This window comes from Lissotriton vulgaris, chromosome 12 (assembly GCF_964263255.1).
Source record: "Lissotriton vulgaris chromosome 12, aLisVul1.2, whole genome shotgun sequence".
Lineage (NCBI taxonomy): Eukaryota > Metazoa > Chordata > Amphibia > Caudata > Salamandridae > Lissotriton > Lissotriton vulgaris.
In genome coordinates, this window is record NC_141700.1 from 602,699,793 (window position 1) to 602,720,068 (window position 20,276).

Sequence of the window (20,276 nt, forward strand, 5' to 3'; positions counted from 1 at the left end):
TTTAGGATCATAGATCAGGTTTCTGTAATAACGTGAAGAGGATGGTTTGAAATAAACTACAAATTACTAATAATAATTCTTGCAATATAACATGCCTAACCCCTTCAGCGCGGCGCAAATTTTTGCACTGTGTGAAGGTTCTAAGAAACGGGCGTGGCCATGACAGAACGGTTCCGTCATAAGCACAGCCCAACCGGCGCTCATGACGGACCCGCTCCGGCATGAGCGCCGAAGCGGTTAAGATCTTATTTGTAAATAAACTTATACAGTTATTAATAATCCATATCAATCTATTATTTCTAAATCATTTATATTAATGCATTTCTTTAGTCAAGGATGCTTTTTATAAACTAAACATTCAAATGCATTTCTTTTAACTTTTAATTAGTGTTCTATGTGAGAAACTACAAATTCTACAATGAAAACTCTACGCAGTGGTGATGTTAGGTACAATGTGCGCACAGATCATGGTGTCAAGTAAGAATAACGTGCAAAATGTAAGTTCATTTATGTGTCAAGTATCATTATTGTCAGGTTTTCTGTGACGTGTAAAGAGTGGGAAACTTTGCGCTGTACCCATCCCCCTCTGACGGTGAATTAAGCTATCACATCAACGTCTTATGAGATGATTTCAATGGATTTCGCAACAATAGTATAGGTCCTACACGGTGATTCCACCGAACGTCACGTTCCTGATTTACATGCCGACACACAGACCGAGGCTACGCTTGACCTAAAGGTACTGTGAACATCACTTCTTGGATGTGTATTCCGACATCCACGTCACACTACTGTCCACATCGTCTGAAGATGCTCGCCACACCGTGAAACAAGTGACTATTTTGTGCTTCTTTCTTTATAAGGTGATCGCTATGAAATATTTTTGAATCACCGTGTAGGACCTATACCATCGTTGCGAAATCCATTGAAATCATCTCATAGGACCAATACCCTGTTTTTTGACCATACACCACATAGTCTCCGTTCCTTTCGCCCTGAAGAAGTCCCATGGACGAATCGCGTTGGCTACGTTTTAAAGAAGAAATCTGAATAAAAAGAAATATTTAAAGTCCTACTGAATGGAATTTTCAAATTATTAATTTGTATACTCTTTTGAACATTGTTGGGAGTGCCGAACCATTGTGTGTTGTTGTGAAGTTTGGGCGTTGCCCTTGGAAGTCTAGGGGTATATGACTTCAGGTTCCTGGCACCCACAAATCACTCACTAGAAAGTTACTAGACCAGCAATATTGGATTAGGTGCGGTCAATTATTACCCTATACCCCTTTTGCTCAAATGCTATCACATCAATGTCTTACTAGATGTTCAGATTACAATTTTTTTGTCTTAATCCTTTTTCTTTTGAAATCCTCCAGAATTTTTAAATCACAAAGTTGACCATGTCTCACTTCTAGTTCTACCTCTGCTCTTTTTCTTTTCACTGTGTTTACTTGTGCACTTCTATACGGTTTGATAATCACAAACCAAGATGGTGTCATTAATTCTACTCCCTAAGTTTCCAAACCATCTGCTATAGCAGAAAATTATTTCCCTATTACTTCCGAAGCGCCCGTTGCTTTTAACTATTTTAAATCTTTGTTCTGGTCAGTAATGTTGCTAATGTATTTTTTTCAGGTCCTTACAGCCGTCTGGGATGTAAGTGCAACATTGTTGGACTTTTAACATCCAGCAGACTCCACCCTCTTTTGCGAGAAAGACATCTAATGCAACTTGATTTTGCAGCACCATCCTCCGGAGGAACCACCTTCCAACGTACCTTCTTAGGTGACTTCGACCTCGAGTCTGAATCCCTACCGGAGTGACGTCGGGACTTGTGTCTTCTTTTCATAAGCTTCTTCCTTGGCTCCGAAGCATGGTCTGATGGTGACTTCGAAGACGACTCTTCTCGAGGCCTTGATCTCGACGCCGATCTGGACCTCGACCTCACCCTTCTTGAACGAGACCTCAAAGACTTTTTTCCTTTGTCACCTCTCAACTTCGCCACCAGAGGTTTGGCCTCTCTCTCTCGCAGAGCCTTTGGGTTCATCTTCCGACATGATGAACATTCTTCAACATCATAATCTGAACTCAGTCGCCAGATGCAATCTTCGTGTGGGTCCGTGATCAACATCATTTTTCCACACTCTCTGCGAGGCTTGAAGCCGGTCTTCTTTGTCGACATCGTGAAGGAAACAAAGAAACAGAAAAGTGAAGAAATAGCAACAAAGTTACTAAGAGGCTACAGAGATTCCCCGAAACCGTTAGCGCCGATGACACGGAAAAAAGGGAACTGACGTCATCACGCCAGCGTGGGCCTATTGTAGTGTCTGTGACGTCAGCGGAGTCGCGTGCGATGCCGTGCCTCTATGACGTGGTCCACGTCCACGTCGGCGCAAATACAAAAAGAATTTCCGAATGTTGCTGACGCAAGGGGATATTCACAAGGTGAGGAACAAGGTGAGGAATCCACTGGCAGATGTATCTATCAGAATCCTCCTATAGAGGCTGATGCAGCAGCTGATGGCAGGTAAGCAGCTCCTTGGGCTTGGTGATGCACATACATGGGTGTTGAGCTCTTTGAAGTGCCCACTCCTTGGTTCTGTTCTTTATCCAGGGGCCTGTCTGCCCTAGCAGGGGTGGCAATAGACCTAATTGACGCACAACTCAGGTCATAGGTGCAGCAAAGTGTTACATTTGGGTGTCAGCCTCATGGAATATATGTTTCAAAAACATTCAAAGCAACACGCTTCCCATCTTTCATCTTTTATAATGCTGTGTTCCTGGAGTGTGTATCTTATTAGCCCCACCATCTACCATAAACACAGTGATCTGGCCTCCCTGCACAGTTTCCTTCCTGATTCCTAATAGACCTTTAATGCTTACAGGAGATGCTCTGCTCCCCTACCAGTGTAGCTTATCCCCGCCGGCCCCAGGAATGTCAAAGATATACATCTCCTATCTGGGTCTGCAATCCACTCTGCCATCTTATAGTTTTTTAGGACTCTGGGCTTCCCAAAATGAAACCCACAGGCCTCCACGTTATGTATTACCACATATATACTCATACATAAAGTCTCTTGCACACATGAATATGTGTATGCTTCACAACACTACATTCCTTTGATGTAGGCCAAGCAAGTTATGAATACGGCCACAGAAAGTCAACCAAGTGTGCCAGTATGCTCCACTCCTATAACACAGAAAACAGTTTGGCCAATCTAAGGCTCACTAGACGGGTATGCTGCCAACAGTGCACTTGTATTCCTCCACTGTGTAAGGGCAGGAGCCCAACCCTTTGTGAAGGAAGTGCTTATGGCATAACCAATGCCCTGCGGGTCTATGGTAGACCGCAGTCCATTAAGGTCATGACACGCACGTATGATCTGTGCTTGACGCAAGACCAATTTCGTAACCAGGGTTCTAGATCTGCATGCAGCTGGGGCCCTCCGGCTGAGGTGCATGTCGTTCACCATGCAGGAGACTTTACCGTCCAACACTAACCATGTACATTTATCAAGAAATAATGAGTTCACAACTTGCACATTTTCCTGGGACACATAGACAAACACACACATAGCAGTTTCCCCACTAAATGGTAATCATTGAGGGAAATGTTTAACATCTCTCTGCAATGCTGAGATGTGTGGCCTGATTCGCAAAAGTAAACTTACACTTTCATGTAAATTTACTACATTTCTGTATTCACAAACTACATGCAACTCTGCACTTCCTATACTGATTTGTGCTGAGTTTTTCGGACCAAATGTGAAGTCTCGAAGTGTGGCATACTCTGCACACATAAGAGAGTGAGGAGACGTAAAAATCCACACGTACTTTGTGGGTACTAAAAGTAGTAAACTTACGCAAAAGTAGAAGTTTTTTACTGTTGTTGAAATGCCCCCTCTCTTTACTGGTTCAATCTCCTAACGCTTGCTCATTACCAAAACCCCATAAGTTAAGCCCCTATTTTTAAGCCTTTGAGGCCACACATAGCTGCACTGTAGCATGTTGTACCTTACATGTCACCAAACAACCCATCAGAGCAAGGTGCCTTAGAAGTACTAGTCACCTTACTGAAATGGAGTAGGCAATAATTTGGCAAGCATGATTTTTATCATTAGGTCTATTGTTGGGCCATAAAGCTTTTTAAGAAGCGATAGCAATGCGTGAAGCAGGAAGGAAGTCTTTGTTTATATCACTTGTTTCTGTGTCAAAAACATTCCCATTTAGCGGTCCCATACAAAGCGGTCAAATCCCATTTAGCGGTCCCATACAAAGCGAGCAGAACGTTGCGCTCCGACCAAAAACACCAGTCCCCAGAGTTAAAAGGGCCCGCACTGGCGGGAGAAGATTCTCAGTTAACACGGCGAAGCTGTGGAACTCGCTCCCTTTAAAATTACGCGCCAAGCCTTGTACACTGCGGTTTCGCAAATGTCTTAAAACCTATCTGTTTCCTGCTTGAGTGCATTAATCTGGCCGTTTTTACTATCTGATTGTGTCTGGACAAGCGCTGGGATGCCCAAGGGTAACTGCGCGCTATATAAAATTTTAAATAATAATAATAATAATAATTCCACGACTGTCAAATGACTGAAATTGAGGGCTGGTAGTGCCAGAGGCACTCCCATGTAGTGGGACCATGTGATGAACTTTGGCTACCATTATTTTTATTGACTTTTTGTTTTTTACTTCATCCTAGCTTGAATGCACAACATCATGTTTCCTGCATGTGCTTTTTGCTTTGAAGATTTCTTTTGTGTCTCTTTGTAGAAGGGGGAGCGTTTTCATAGAGTGGAACAGCCTTGCCAAGAACAGAACGTGTGGGATGTGCTTTTGAAAGCATGTGAGAGGGAGGGGTGTGGAATGTACTTCTTGGTCTCAGAGTGCAGTGTTATATGCAGTGGTGCTCAAATGTGCATTATGTTGTAAATTAGGAGATGAAGTTTGTGATGCTATAGACAGTGGTGCACAAATGCGCATTGTGTTGTACATTGGGAAGTATTATGAGGTTCTTACTACTGACTTGGACATGTCCTCATGCCAGCTTGAATTCTGACTCTGTTTAGCTTGAGCTTTTGCACACAGAGGCAGGCCCCAAAATTACTAAAGTTGTTTAGGCTGTTCGCGCTCAAGGTTGTTTTTTGGAGATAGTTTTCTGTACTATTGGAGACTTCCGTAAGCTTCATGTAGATAAGAGGCTGGAACATATGGGAGAGTAGAAGGATACATGAGTACTCTTTTGCCTTTGGAATGCTTGCATGGAGAGTGGCCTACTACAGTAAGTTTCCTTGGCGCAGAGGTCGGCCTCTCGGAAACTTCTAGTGCTTTGAGATTATAAAACAGGGGTTTGTGGACTTGGAAACTGGGATTTGTTTGGAACCTGAATGAACGATGGACGCGTCAAATTCAGTGTAGCAGTTCCTGGTTTGCTGAGTCTCTTGACCCCGGCTGCTCCCCCAGTCTGGAGTGGGCCAAGATGCAGTGTTTGCAGCTGGTGATGTTTTATTTTTGATTATTGACATTGTGATGTGTGAGAGTGTCTGGGTGCACATTCAAGTCTCCAGTGGTTATAATCTTCTAAGGATGTTTTCATTGTGTTGTGTGTGTATCTGTGTGTGCACATTCAAGTCTTCAATGGTTGTAATCATCTGATGTATTTAGTGTATATATCTTTTTTATTTTTTTTTAAACAATTTTTATTGCAGAGTTAATTACAGTGTACTTGTGCTGGACACAGGATCTCTGTATGCAGAGTCGTTCTCCTACCTCATCCCAGATGTCACTTACACAGCCATTCAGCCCACATCCCGGAGGTCGGGCGGCACTACTCTTTTAGCTTTTATACATGTGACTGGGTTGTCTGCTGCAGTCAGCATATGGGGCCCTACGCTCTCTGCTTTTAGTCCCCCCCCCCCCGTATCCACCATCATTCGTCCAAGTCCGTACATGTTCCGCTACAGGATCCCGGGATGCTTGAGCAGGTTCAAGGTGGGGACAGGCCGGTAGGGCTGGGGCCAAGTCAGTGTGCGTCCTCAGCTTCTTAGTTTCAGCATGGCTCCCCCGGTAACTTCTTCTTGGTCGGGTCTTGTCTAAGGAGGCAAGGTTCACTGCCATCACAAACACCACCGTCTTTTCCACCACCAAGGTCAATCTTACCACTTACTGCCTTGCCTTCATTACAATCTCCAAAATGATCTCCTCATTCCTTCTGTGAGCCAGGCAGACCATATGGGGAGGGGGACTGTTGAGACAGAGGATGATCCATAGGAGGGCTGCATTGCAGATTCCCCCCTGAGGATCAGGACATTGAGCCTTGTCCAATAAAACCATCTTCCCTGGATGATACAACAGCATACCATGCTGTAATTTAGAGAGTGACTTAAAACCAAGTCTCTATGCATATTGTGGCAAGGAAGATTAGGACTTTTGGTGGTGCAGGAGCGAGTGGGACACCACCACCATGCTTTCGCACCGCCAAAGCTGTGTAAGCAACACCCGCCATATTACGAGTTTTTTCTCTTGTCTGGCAGGCGTTTCTTTGTCGATCCCACTGAAAATAGGCACCGCAATGGGAAGGTCAAAGGCAGTACCTGCACTGCGTACACTGGTGCACTCCATGCTGTGCAGTTACTGGGGTGCAAGAACACGGGGGCACAACATGTGCCCTCCAGCATGCACCCCATGGCCCATAGGCAACAGGGGTCCCAGTAGGTCCTCATCCATTTTCTCTCTACCACGGTTTTGTGTTATGAGGAACCACCATGAAAACTGTGGCAGAGAGAAAACTCGTAATATGCTTGGCGGGACCACGTCATTCAGCCAAGCATATTGCGGTTGGCAGCGTCAGTAGCGCCAAGCATATTGCGTCCTCAAGACAGCTGTGCCACCACCAGGGATCTATGATCCCTGACGGTTGCGGGGGTGCAATGGTGGTCCGACCGCCCAACATGTAATGTGGCAGCCGGACCACCGGTGGCTAGACCGCCACCATGAGTCTAGCGGTCGGTGGGTCGCTAGATTCAAATCAGGTCCGAATGTTGCATTCAATTTTTACAAATGTTTAAAGGGATGACGAAGTCTGCCCCTGATAACTTTAAAGATTCAATCAGGGCCAGAGTAGTCACATTGCAGCGAAAAGGTATAAAGTTTGCCCAGAAGAACCTCTATACATAAGCTCACAGGTTCCACCAGACACCATACTGGTATATACAGCCAGGATGAGGGCATCTGTACAAACAACATAGGATGCCCAATTTCGGATAAAGAGAACAAGCATATAGTTGCAGCAGTAAATGAGTTGTTGTAGGTGCATCAGCCCACTGGCACATTGCGAATTCTGTGATGTTATTATCAAGTTATGACAGATTCCATTGTGAAGAGATGGAAGCACTCATACAGCACCTTCCAGAATCATACAGGAAGCAGTGTGAGAAATTGTGGCAGAAGGGAAGGTAATTTCAAATGCCAGCATCTGCAGCTCACTAGATGTTGCAGATGCTTCTTCAAGGGGTATTAACATCAGTATACTGCTCCACAGACATGCCTGGTGTCAAGTTTCAAGCCAGAGGTGAAGAATACCTCAACGTTCAGTTCAATGGGGAACATCATTGTGGTCCCCAGGTGGACGAAGAAAAGATTAAGGACACTGAAATAGCAAATGGACACTGAAATAGCAAAATCCATGGGGCCCTACAAACAACTACCTCACAGGTTTGTTTTTTTGATAGGCCATACCCAAGAGGTTCACCCACAGTAGTTCAACCTTCACATACACATAACTGCTATAGGCAGCAACATGAAGGCTTTCAGGAAACTCAAAAAATAAGGGGTCATTCAATGGTTAGTTACAGAGGTGACAAAACCAGAGGTAGGCGCAAAGGTAGTTCCTGAAGGGAAAGCCAACCACCAAGCTCTGATTCTCCCGTGACACTTCCAAGCATATAACACCATTCAGAGGGCGAATACAGGATTTCCATCCATACTGGGCAAAAATCATAAGAGATCAGTGGCTGCACTAAATATTTTACAGAGGCTATTGCCTCAAATTTCACACCACCCACTAAATATACTACAGCCATAGGTTTTACAAACAAATATCACCCTGTTCAAAGAGGAAGTTCAAGCTCTCCTTTAAAAAGGAGCAGTACAACTAGTAACACTTCGACCTATACTAGACCTCAGGTCACTCAACCAGTTCATCCTGACCATGTTACAGGACATCATGCAATTTCTTTGCAAGGGAGATTTCATGACAGGGTTAAACCTAAAAGACATATACGTCTATATCCCAATTCATCCTGCGTATCATCTATGGCTAAGCTTTGTGGTAAGTGGTCAGCACTATCAGTACACAGTAGTCCCCTTCAGGGTCACAACAGCTCCAAGGGTCTTTACAAAATGTCTAGATGTAGTCGCTGCTGACCTCAGAAGAGTGGGTGTCTACTCGCCCACTACCAGTAAAAACTGTATTGAGACTGGTTGGAATGATTGCATCATGCATAGCAATTGTGCCACAGGGTAAATTGCACATGCGCCTTTCTCCAGCAATGTTTGCCTGTCAAAGGTCAAAAGAGGAGGGTCAACTTGAGGATACAATGTTGATAAAGGCCAGCACACAGGGCTATCTTCATTAGTGGAGCAACAACAACATAAGTAGGTCTTTTATGAACACTCTTCCCCAGGTGACCATTACCACCTACTCATCACTCATCAAATGGGGTGCACATTTTGGAAGCAAAACTGCTCCAGGTACTTGGAATTCGGCACAACAGACCAAGACCATCAACTATCTCGAGCTCCTAGTCATCTTGCTAGTACTTAAAACCTTCTAGGCACTGATAAAGAACAAAACAATGTTGCTCAAAACCAACATTATGACTGTAATGTATTATATTCATAAATATGGGGGCCCATGCTCTCTTTTCCTCTTCAACCTAGCCCAAAGGATCTGGCATTGGGCTATTCTTCACAACATACACCTCCTGGTGGAAAAACCTCCCAGGTGCACACAACTTTGCAGACCAAATAAGCATGACAAATCAAAAAGTACACAAGTGGGTTCTCCACCCTCAAGTATAACAAATGCCCTTTCACAAATGGAGGTAACCCAACAGTAGACCTCTTTGCAACAAACGGAAATACAAAATGCCCAAACTTCACCTCCAGGTATCCACACTCTTAGTCCAAAGGAAATGCACTATGGATGAATTGGTCTGGGATGTTTGCATATGGGTTTCCACCTCTCCCAGTCATCCCAAATGTAGTCAGCAACCTTTGTACTCAATTCTATTAGAGATGTCCATGCCACCCCACGAGAAACTTCCGCACAGAGTGGGTCTTCTCACAAAGCACAAAGGTCTCAGACATCCAGACCCCAAAAAGATAAATCTTGCAATTCGGCACCTCAGGTCTTTAGAGTGTGATTACTTAAACATTACAGACGGATGCACACAGACCTACAACATGTGCATACTATACTGCTAAATAAAAACATTTCAGCTGCTATTGTCTCAGTAACCACCTCAGCTCACTTCACATAACTGTACAAAACATAATCGCTTATCTGCTGGACTTACAAAAGGCAGAATTATCATACACATCAATACATCTCCATCTGGCAGCTGTAGCAGCATGCATGAAAAATAGAGAAGGTCTGTCACAGTTTTCAGTTCCAATAACAAAAGCTACTATGGAGGACCTTAAATGGATATTACCACCTGGAACACCTCCAGCCCCAATGTGGAATTTAAATAAGGCTCTCACATGATTAATTGGCTCACCGTTTGCACCTTTGCACACCGTGGATTCTCAGCTTAGCGGCTACTACCTGTTTAAGAAGAGCCAGTGAGCTGCATGTGCTCACTATTCAAGAACCTTTTATTGAAGTTCATAAATGTAGGGTGGTTTATGAACTAACCCAACTTTTTACCAATAGTAATCCCTCCATTCCACTTTAATCTTACTATGGAGTTACCAGTTTTTTTTTCCTAAACCAGATTCTGTAGCAGAAAGGGGTTTGCATATGTTAGATGTTAAGAGAGTGCTTATTTACTGCACCGATAGGACAAAAGTATTTAGGAAAACTGATCAACTGTTTATAGCATATACACCACCACATAGAGGGCAGGCAATTTTAAAAGAAGGAACTGCAAAAAGGATCGTAAAATGTATTCAAACCTACTATGCAAAAGCCAAAGGAGAGCTCTCTGTATCTACTAGCACTTTCTATATGTGAAAAGGAAGCTACAAATATCTGTTTACGTAACATTCCTGTAGTTAACATATGCAAGTGAGCAATGTGCTCAAAACAACACACCTTCTCTAAACATTACTCTGTGGATATATAAGCACACCAGCAAGCTATGTTTGGCCAAACAGTATTAAAAACCCTTTTTCAAACATCTGTCTCAACGTCCCACTAAGCACTGCTGGGAGAATATTGCTTTATAGGCTATGTAAAGCATGTGTATCTATAGCAATACATACTATGTTACTTACCCTATAAGTATCGGTTTGTTAAATTTAGTGCAGTAGATTCACATGCTCCCTCCCCTCATCCACATACGTGGACAATATCAGCATATGTTTTTCTCTAATATGTAACAATCACAATGCATTGGCTTTTCAATTACATTCATATCGATCGAATCTCACTTCCTGGTTACGAGAGCCGCGTCCATTGACTGCCTCGAGACCTTGCTGATTTGACTTTGTGTTTAACAAGATACGATCTGTTAAACAACGATCAAGACGCCCGTACGGGAACCAAAGAAATTCCATAAGGCGCAACTGACCGGACCGGATGGCAACTTTATTGGTCCTACTCTCTTAAGGAGGCCTGCCCACTGTTCCCCAGTCCTGATGAAGACCCGTCTGTAAGGGCCAACTACCCTACATCCTAACAGGGTCGAAAGGTAGACTGCTCCCCATAATCTTACTCCCAAGGTTAATTGTGATTTGAACAGCCTGAAAGAGGAGATATTGTTTGTTTTTTCTAAAAAGTGTGATTTAATTCCGTCCTTGGCTCCAACTTTGGGAGACCATTTTAGAATGTATTACAACCATTAATCAATGATGTACAATTGACGATTGTTTATACATTTTCATTTCCGTTCACTCAACTCCCTCACAGCACTCTCCCTTCCCCCCTACCCCATGTGGGCACAATTGTTTTATACTAACGTAAACAACTTTGTAGTTAATAACGTAACCATGAAGTGGTTGACATAGGTACTTTGTGAATTAAAACATCGTAACCTCATTTGTTTGTTTGTTCCTTTTTGTTTTTTTTTTCATTCTATGCTTCTAATTATATTTAAATAACTGCATAAGTCCGGGACCCCTTTGTCCGTATCAACCATTACCCAGGTCCCAGTGACTACTTTGGGTCTAACCCTGTGTTTATACAGCATCCTTATAGATAGAGCCAGCTTTATAAAAATATAAAACAAACTAGTATGTATGTGTGACACTGATGGTACATAAAAGAGCATTCTGTGTTTTGGGAAGCTCTACTGGGTTTGTAAACACGCCAAAGAGAAGACACATAGCATCAACATTCATGACATCTCCATCAAAGGTAAAACACAACAATTGATAAGACAATGTAATGAAAAGTGAAAGAGGCCGTACCTGATCAGTCGGCTTAGCAGGAAGAACCGTCTCCAGTCTGTGCAGAAACTCCCAAAGCAGCTTCTCCACTGCACTCATGAAGTTCTCCCCGTACTCTTGCTCAAGTGTTTCCTTTGGGTGACATGATAGACCTTTTCTTTTTGTTATTTTTTCAAGACCTTTCTCTATCCAAATGCAGAGCTCCCAATTAAATACACAAGTGCAAGCCAAAACCTTTGGCACTATGGCACCACAAAGACCTTGCAGAAAATAAACAATTCATCCACACAGAAAAGAAAATGGAAGAAAAACAGAACTCCCAATGATACTTAAGTCCCTCCGCTCAAAACATAGATAGCTCATCAAATCAGCCAAAGCAAAGTACTATACCAATACCATTAGTGACCCCACCAACAGAAGCAGAATGCTTTTCAAGACTATGAAGCATTGCATCAACCCTGGCTGGACCCACCTATTCGTCACTCCACAGCAAAGTGCTAATTCATGAATCTCTACTTCTGTGAAAAAATACAGAACCCCCAACAGCACATCCCCAACAATAAGCCTGCTTCATCTTTAATACCCAATGTAGGAAGCAATCACTGTATATACTATACCAAAGTAAGGTATAGCGTGCACAGAGTCCAGTGAATACTCAGAGGCTTAGGGAGGCTCAAATAGATAATACTACAATCTTTATTTTTGGTAGTGTGGTCGAGCAGTTAGGCTTATCATAGGGCTGTGTTAAGCATTAATTGTACACACTCAGGCAAGAAATAATTGCACACACCCAAAGACTGAATCCAGACCAATTGCTTTGTATAAAAAGTTATTATTTGGTTATTTTATTTTCTAGAACCAAAAAATACTCAGTTGCCGGTAACCGTTTTTAAGGTAGTAATACTATTGAATTTGCAGTAAGAATTGTTTTGCAAGGCAGAAGATATGCCTTACAGTCTTAGAATTGATTCTGTATTTGTCAAGTAGAACCTGTAGCACTTAGCAATGTGAAGGATAGACAGTTGTATGGAATAGATAGAAGATAGAATGCATGGCAATCCTATTGGAGGAAAACAGTGTTATGCATTAGCATGTAAGTGAAAAATCAACGGCGGGTGCCCAATGCATTTCAATGGAGTTCTCGGTCGCAGAAAGAGGCTGCAGGCTTGGACCAGGAGGCTGGTTGAAGCTGACCACCGGCTGGGCAGGTAAGTTGGAGGGCTATAGGAGGTCGAGGCACTGTCGGATGGGCTCCCCAAGGCCGGAGGGTTGAGGATGCCAGGGTACCTTTTGGTGGCAGATCTTCTTAGTTGGAGCTAGTCGCAGTCAGGGGGACCCTTCGTGTAGAGGTTGTAGGCGACCTCATGGGGTTGAGGAGAGGTCATCCATCAATCGAGATGAGGTCAGGATCACTGAGGAGGCTTCACAGGACCGGTGAGCAACTCTAACTCAGATTGTGGGCTTCGGGTGCAGAGTGGGCAGGGATCATGGATCCGAATGTATCCGGAATCCTTGGTGTAATTTCTTTTAGACAGGAACGCTGTTCTCTGGATATCTGGTCTTGGCTGAAGAGTTGCAGTCTTCCTGGGGTTCTTGGAATACGCTGGCCATGAGACAGGCGTCATCTTCTTCGCAGGGCTTTTGAGTAGGAGACAGGCCAGCAGGGCTGGGGCCAAATCGATTCACTTCCAGGCTTGGCTGCAGGGCGTCTTCTTCGTCCTTTCTTTTTGGGTCACAGAAATCTGAGGATCAAGGGTGCCCTGAAAAACTGAATTTAGGGGTGTTACAGGTACTGGCAGATGGTAGCCAACGGGCTACTTGCCTTTAGGGCGATTACACCCTTTGAATGTCTCCTTCCTTTGGACAGGGGGCATCCCCTTAACCTGATTGGGTCAAATCCTTCCATTCAAGATGGAGGATTTACTAAGGAGGAGGTCACCTCAGTCCAGAGCACCTTAGGGGTGGTCCTGGCAGAGAGGAGACACACTCCTCCTGACCACAAATGTTTCCGCCGACCTTGCCGTTAAAAGTGGGGCTTGGTTAAGGGGATGGGCATCTCCACTAGCTAAAGAGGCCCTGGCTAGCATATCAAAGGGCAGGAAGCCTTTGGGGCTCACAGCCCTGAATGCTGTTCCTGCTTGGGGGTAAGTGTGAAGCATCTCCACCCCAGGCAGCCTTTGTCCCTGATCCACAAGAGCACAAAAGCTCTCACCTCAGGAGGTCAGAAACATGTCTGTGGGTGGCAGGCTGGTGCAGACCAGTCTGCTGGACTTGAAAGAGTTTGTCATTTTTCAGGGTGCATCTCTAAGAATATTTATCAACTCTAAGATTCCCTCTGAGTGCATTGTGTAATACATTCAACACTGGCAACAGTGTTGGTTTATTATGCTGAGGAGTTTGATACCAAACTCCTTAGCATTTAGTAAAGCCATCATGGAGCTGTGGAGTTCGTACTGACAAACTCGCAGTCCATGTACTCAATATGGCTTCAGTGCAATTGCAATGTTTGTGAATGGCACAGACACTGTAGGGTGTGCATATTCTTTTATTATTTGTCAATAGTTTATTTTCTCTCAGGGCATTGGTATGTATACAACTGGGGACATTGCTCGAATAATCTACGTGTGATGTTTGGACACGTGGGTTATGTACGAGGTGTGAAAGAAGTTGATGATTTTGCACACACAGTGGTACCTGGGAAGAATCGAGGTTATTGGTCACACACATCATGTAATTAAATTTTTATTTGAGTTGTAGGGCTCTTAAATCATTTATTGAATAGTTTTAGGTACTATTTAAATCAAAGAAGTATGGCACTCCAGAGGAAGGCAACCTTGCCGAAACGCGAGTAGAGAGAATCTGAGTGTTCCTTGCACTTTAGCCACTGAATATTTATCAACTCTAAGCAAATTCATGCTATTGGATTTTGTGTGGTGCTCTAACACTGCCTTGTAATCATATTGTGAAGTTACATAAAAAAGTAATTACATGTCTTTATGATTATCCAGAGCAAGACCTCTGACCTCCTGGTCAGAGACTCTACTTTCCACCCCAGCAGCTCTGCTGTTCTGCCGCTGCCCCCTAAATCTCTCTGTGAAGGTAGATGTTTGAGGCCCTTCTCCACCCGCAGGCTCCTGCCTGCCCCTAATCCCTGGTGGTTCAGTGGGAGAGCCTTGCTCTTCTGCTGGTCCGCTGGTGTCTGACTTCGTGTTTGTGCCAGTTTTTCGGTTTTTTGTCTGTCTTTTTGTTTTGTTTTTTGTTATTGTGCCATTAATTTCCTGCCTTTAATTGTATTTGTCTCTGCACCTGTGCCCTTTGTTTGTGGCCTGTTTGCCAGTTTTTCGCTGTCCTTTTCTTGCCGTTGCTGCCCCCATGGCCCTCCCTGCTGATTCCCACTCCTGCTCCCCAGCTCTGCTTCCCTCCCCTTCCCTATATAATGGCGGGTGCTGCTCGGACATGTGAGCAAGACTTTTGACCTCCTGGTCAGAGACTCTGCTCTCCGCCCCAGCAGCTCCGCTGTTGTGCCTCCGCCCCCTAAACTGTTCTGTGTAGGTAGGTGTTCGAGGCCCTTCTCCAGCTGCAGACTCCTGCCTGCGTCTCGTCCCTGGTGGTCCAGTGGGAGAGCTTTGCTCTTCTGCTGATCCGCTGGTGTCTGTCTTCGTGTTTGTGCCTGTTTTTCTGGTTTTTGTCTGTCTTTTTTTTTGTTTTGTTATTGTGCCTTTAATTTTCTGCCTTTAATATTTGCCTCTGTACCTGTGCCCTTTGTTGGTGTCCTCTTGCTCGTTTTTCGCCATCTTTTTCCTGCCACTGCTGCCCACGGCCCCTCCCCCCTGCTGGTTCCAAGCCCACCTCACAGCTGTGCTTCCTTCCCCCTTTTCTATTTGATGGCTTCCACTGTGCGGACGTGCAGGTGAAGCCCCGAAGGCGCGCCAAAGGCAAGCCTGTCTGTGTCCGTCCGCGACCAGCGCTAGGGACCCTGGTTCTCGAGTCACCCACAGCTACGACTCAGCTGCCCTCCTCGCACTCAACCCCGGAAGGACAAAAACGACCAGCTGTCTACACCAAACACCACCCACGGCCAGTTCTCCGGCTGACAAACCTTCAACATCCTCTGCACCCCCCACGGCCTCCGCCACCACGCCGGACGCTAGCACCCCTGAAGCCCTGAGGTGCATCCTCCTCAACGTGCGCTCCCTACACAGACATGCTGAAGAGATCTGGGACCTCCTCAACATCCTCTCGCCAGACGTCGCCTTCTTCATGGAAATACAGACCAACCCCACCTCCGCCCCCGCCATCGCCACCGCCATCCCCAAAAGATACAAGATCCAGAGGAAGGACCACACCAACCATACAGGAACAGGACTCGCCATCACACACAAGAGCTCCCTTCAACTCACCATTTCCAGCATGAGCGACCCCCGGTCCACCACTGAACACTTCCATTTCCAGATCCAGACCAGCTCCAGAATTACCCTGCGTGGCATCCTTGCCTACACACCCCCTAGACCTCGAACCGCGTTCACCACTGCCATCGCCAACCTCATTGTGCCCCTCGCCATCGCCTCCTTGGACTACATACTCATCGGAGACCTCAACTTCCACCTCGACAACCTCAGTGACCCCCAACTCCGCTACCCTCCTGGACAACCTTGCCAACCTCAGACTGAAACAATTCGACACCATCCCTACCCACAAGGCAGGACATACCCACGACCTGATCTTTGCAGGAGGCAACAACATCCCCTTCAGCCACACCATGCAACCCCCTTGGACGGGCCACCACTGCATACACTTCCACGTCGACAAACCCAACGCCCCAATCCTGCACCATGCCCTCCGCGAAGGAACTGGAGCAAGGTCACTGAGGAGCACCTCAACTCTCTACCCTCAGCCGTGATGCCCCCCCACCTCGACCGACGCCAACTCCGCAGACAAAGAACTTTACAGATGGATCACCAACTGCGCTGACAAGCTCGACCCCTTTCGCAACCCCAACAGACAGCACCCCAGGAATTACACCTGGTTCACCGCTGACCGTCAAGAATCCAGACGCACCTGCAGACGTCCCGAGAAGAACTGGAGAAACAGCAAAACTTCGGAAGACCACACCACGTACAAGAACGCCCTGACAGAATACCACCAACTAAACAGATCCACCAAAAGGACCTTAATCCGGAACAAAATCCATGCCAACACCAGCAACTCTTCAACATCATTCAGGAATTCACCAGGCCCCCCAGTGAAGCCACAGACATCACACTCTCCCAAGACCTCTGCGACAAACTCCGCTCCTATTCCTACCTGAAAATTAGATCCCTCAACGACAACTTCAATGAACAAACTCCAGACACCCACTCCACTCCTCCCCCCAGCAATGACAACCAGCCCACCATCTCCTACTAGACCCCAACCACCACCGAAGACACTACGCCGACCATGAAAGGCATTCACTCGGGAGCCCCCACCGATCCCTGCCCTCTGCGCATCTTCCGCAGCCACCATTGCACCTGAGTTACGACGGACCATCAACGCCACCTTCGAAACCGGCACATTCCCCGATGACTGGAAACATGCAGACGTCAAGTCCCTCCTCAAGAAGTCTTCAGCAGATCCGACGGACCTCAAGAACAACCGATCCTTCTCTCTCCTCCCTTTCGCAGCCAATGTCACAGAGAAGATGGTCAACGGCCAACTAACGAAATCAAAGAGAACTCCATCCTCGACCCCTCCCAATCCGGATTCCAGAGCAACCCCAGCACCGAGACCTCCCTAATCGCCGACACAGACGACATCCGCACCTTCCTCGACCTAGGCCACACCGCGGCCCTGATCGTACTCGACCGCTCTGCAGCCTTCGACACCGTCTCCCACTGCACTCTCACCGTCAGACTCCACAACGCTGGCATGCACGAAACCACCCTCGACTAGCTCCGCTCCTTCCTCACCGGCAGAACCCAAAGAATCAGACTTCGGCCCTTCCTCTCCAAACCCACAGACATTAACTGCAGAGTACCAAAAAAGATAATCGTTCAGCCCCAGGCTCTTCAACATCTACAATGACCCCCTCGCCGCCATCCTCAGACAGCATGGACTCAGCATAGTATCCTACGCCAATGACACCCAGCTCATCCTCTCCCTCACTAAGGACCCCCTCACCACCATGCTCAGCATCTATGAAGGAATGAAGGACGTCGCATCCTGGATAACAGCTGCCTGAAGCTTAACTCTGAGAAGACAAAAGTCCTCCTCCTCGGACCCTCCCCATCTGCATGGGACAACACCAGGTGGCCTACCACCCTGAGCAGCCCTCCCACCCCCACGGACCACACCTCAGCATCATTCTCGACTAATCCCTCACCATGACCCAACAGATCAATGCTGTTGCCTCCACGGTTTGGAGCACTTTTCATTATGAATAATTGTGTTTGATATCAAAAATAGTAGTTGCCTAGGGATCTGCGCTATTGTGGGGCACATTGCCCATGCAGCTGTGCCCTCTTCTGTGGTATAGTGGACCTTGCCATAAGGCTGTGAGGCCTGCTAGCGTGGTGTCCTACCTATGCCACAGGCAGTGGTTGGTGGGCATGGCACACAGGGATGGGTGCCATGTCCACTCTGAAGTTTTGTCTGCACCAAAGCATACAGTCTGCAATGGCAGTGTCTATGTGCTTGGTGAGGGGTGTCTGAGGGTGGCACCATACATGCTGCAGCCCTTACTGACCCTCTCTGGTTACATGGCCCTTGGTACCACTGCTACCTTTTACAATGGACGTACAGGTGAGCCAGAGGTGTGCCAATTGTGTAAACAAAGGTAAAGTTTTGGGAAAGAACACAGGCATTGGGAACCTGATTGCCAGGGACCCAGTGCACGCTCAGTCAAAGTGCATCCAATATCAGGGGGATAAGTAGGGGGTAACCATGCAAAAAGGGCACTTTTTTACACCCACTCATTCCCACAGAATCCTGCAAAGGTTATCCTTATCTCTCACAGATCAGCATACATACTCAACTCAATCAAATCAACTTCTCATAAAGATGATGTCATACCCTTGTCTTCATCAGTGTTCTCTCTCTGGATGCTCTCGCTACCCTACCGCTCACCATTGTCAATGCCTCCTTCACTCAAGGTAACTTCTCAGAAGCTATCTCGACAAGTCAGGTCCTCCCACTCCTAAAGAAACCTACACCAAATCCCGATGACCTTGCTAACTACCTGCCTGTCACTCACCTACCATTCATGAGCAAGATCATTGAAAAAGCAGCCCATGTTCAACTCCAAGTTCACATTAATGCTAAACAGCTGTGGAGCAACTACCAGTCTGGATTCAGATCTCATTGCAACATGGAGACCTCTACCTTATAAAACCGTAGAGGATGCGCTTCTGACCACAGACAAAGATGACTGCTGCCTCCTAATATTACTCCAACTCTAAGCTGCGTTCGACAGTTGACCATCCCACCATCATATACACACCTTGGAGTCTCTAATAGGATTTACTGGCAATGTTTCTTTTCCTAACTTTCCACCCCACACCAGTTTGTTTACACAGATGCTTCAAGAAAGTACCTAAGTATCCCTATTACCAGTGGTGTCCCCACTGGGTTTCATACTGTCCCATCACCTTCAACTTCTACCTAGATGCTGCTTGATGCTCTACTTGTGGAAAACACCATCAAGATTTGCCAATATATCAATAATAAACAACTGTAAATGAAAGTCTCTTCTGCTTTAGTCATCCAACACCTCAAACACTGCCTGCAATTCATCCAGACCTGGAAGCCCAGTGCTGACCTGAAGCTTAACCCAACTAAGACTTAATTCCTGTTATTGGCTGAGAAAGTGTACAAAACTGGCTTAATTAAATGAAACTTAGCAGCTTCAAGCCCCAACTTTCACTGAAAGGCAAGTCAGTTGGATTCACCCTGGACACCAACCTTACTCCCAAACAAAACATTGCCGAAAAAAACCAAAGGCGCGCCAGCTCTCTTCTAAAGAAAGTGAAAACAATTTTTCCTGAAAGCGACTTCAGAGCTGCTATTCAAGCTCTTGCACTCTCGCTAGTGGATGGTAGCAGCGCCTTGCGCCATAGCCTCCCAGACTCTGTACTGGCACCTCGTAAGGGCATTCTATATGCAGAACCATGTCTCATCCAGGGTCTCAAGAAATTGGATTACAATTACTCTCATACAAAATGAACTCCATTGGCTGCCATTGCCAGCCTGCATCATCTTTAAAATGAGCAGCATGATTTCAGAGCCAAGACAACCAGCACCCCTGTTTATCTTGCAGACCAATTTACAATCTTGGGTGATTCTGGACACACACAGCCAGGATCAGGAACAACATCCCCATATCCTTCAAGACTGCCAAAATGCTGCTCCAATTTAGGAAAGAGTTGAAAAAGCACCTCTTTAAAGCACGCTACCTCTCCTAACGCTCGTTCGCTCTATGCTATGACCCTGTTCAGCATTCCACAGCCTTTTGGCTAGGTTTGTGCTATAGAAATAACACATACATACATGAATGATCATCGGAAGGATAAATAAATCTCACTCCCACACACTTTCAACCCTTCCACACTAAGGATATGTGTAACATAATATGGAGGCATCGGTCATCCAATGTCAAGTAAGAATACATGCAAAATAATCTTAACAATGCC

The 20,276-nt window shown here is 45.8% G+C and overlaps 1 protein-coding gene across 3 annotated transcripts in view; it reads right to left on the reverse strand.

Annotated features, from left to right (window-relative positions):
- LOC147677822 (uncharacterized) overlaps window positions 1-20,276 on the reverse strand; it is a 273,081-nt gene that overhangs the window by 104,253 nt on the left and 148,552 nt on the right. For 2 of the 3 annotated variants that reach the window (XM_086945478.1, XM_086945479.1), the window contains one exon: window positions 11,632-11,742. In XM_086945478.1, coding sequence (XP_086801604.1) covers window positions 11,632-11,742 — 111 coding nt within the window. Of the gene's footprint in view, window positions 1-11,631; window positions 11,763-20,276 lie in introns of all 3 variants that reach the window. The other variant, XM_086945480.1, reaches the window with a different exon arrangement.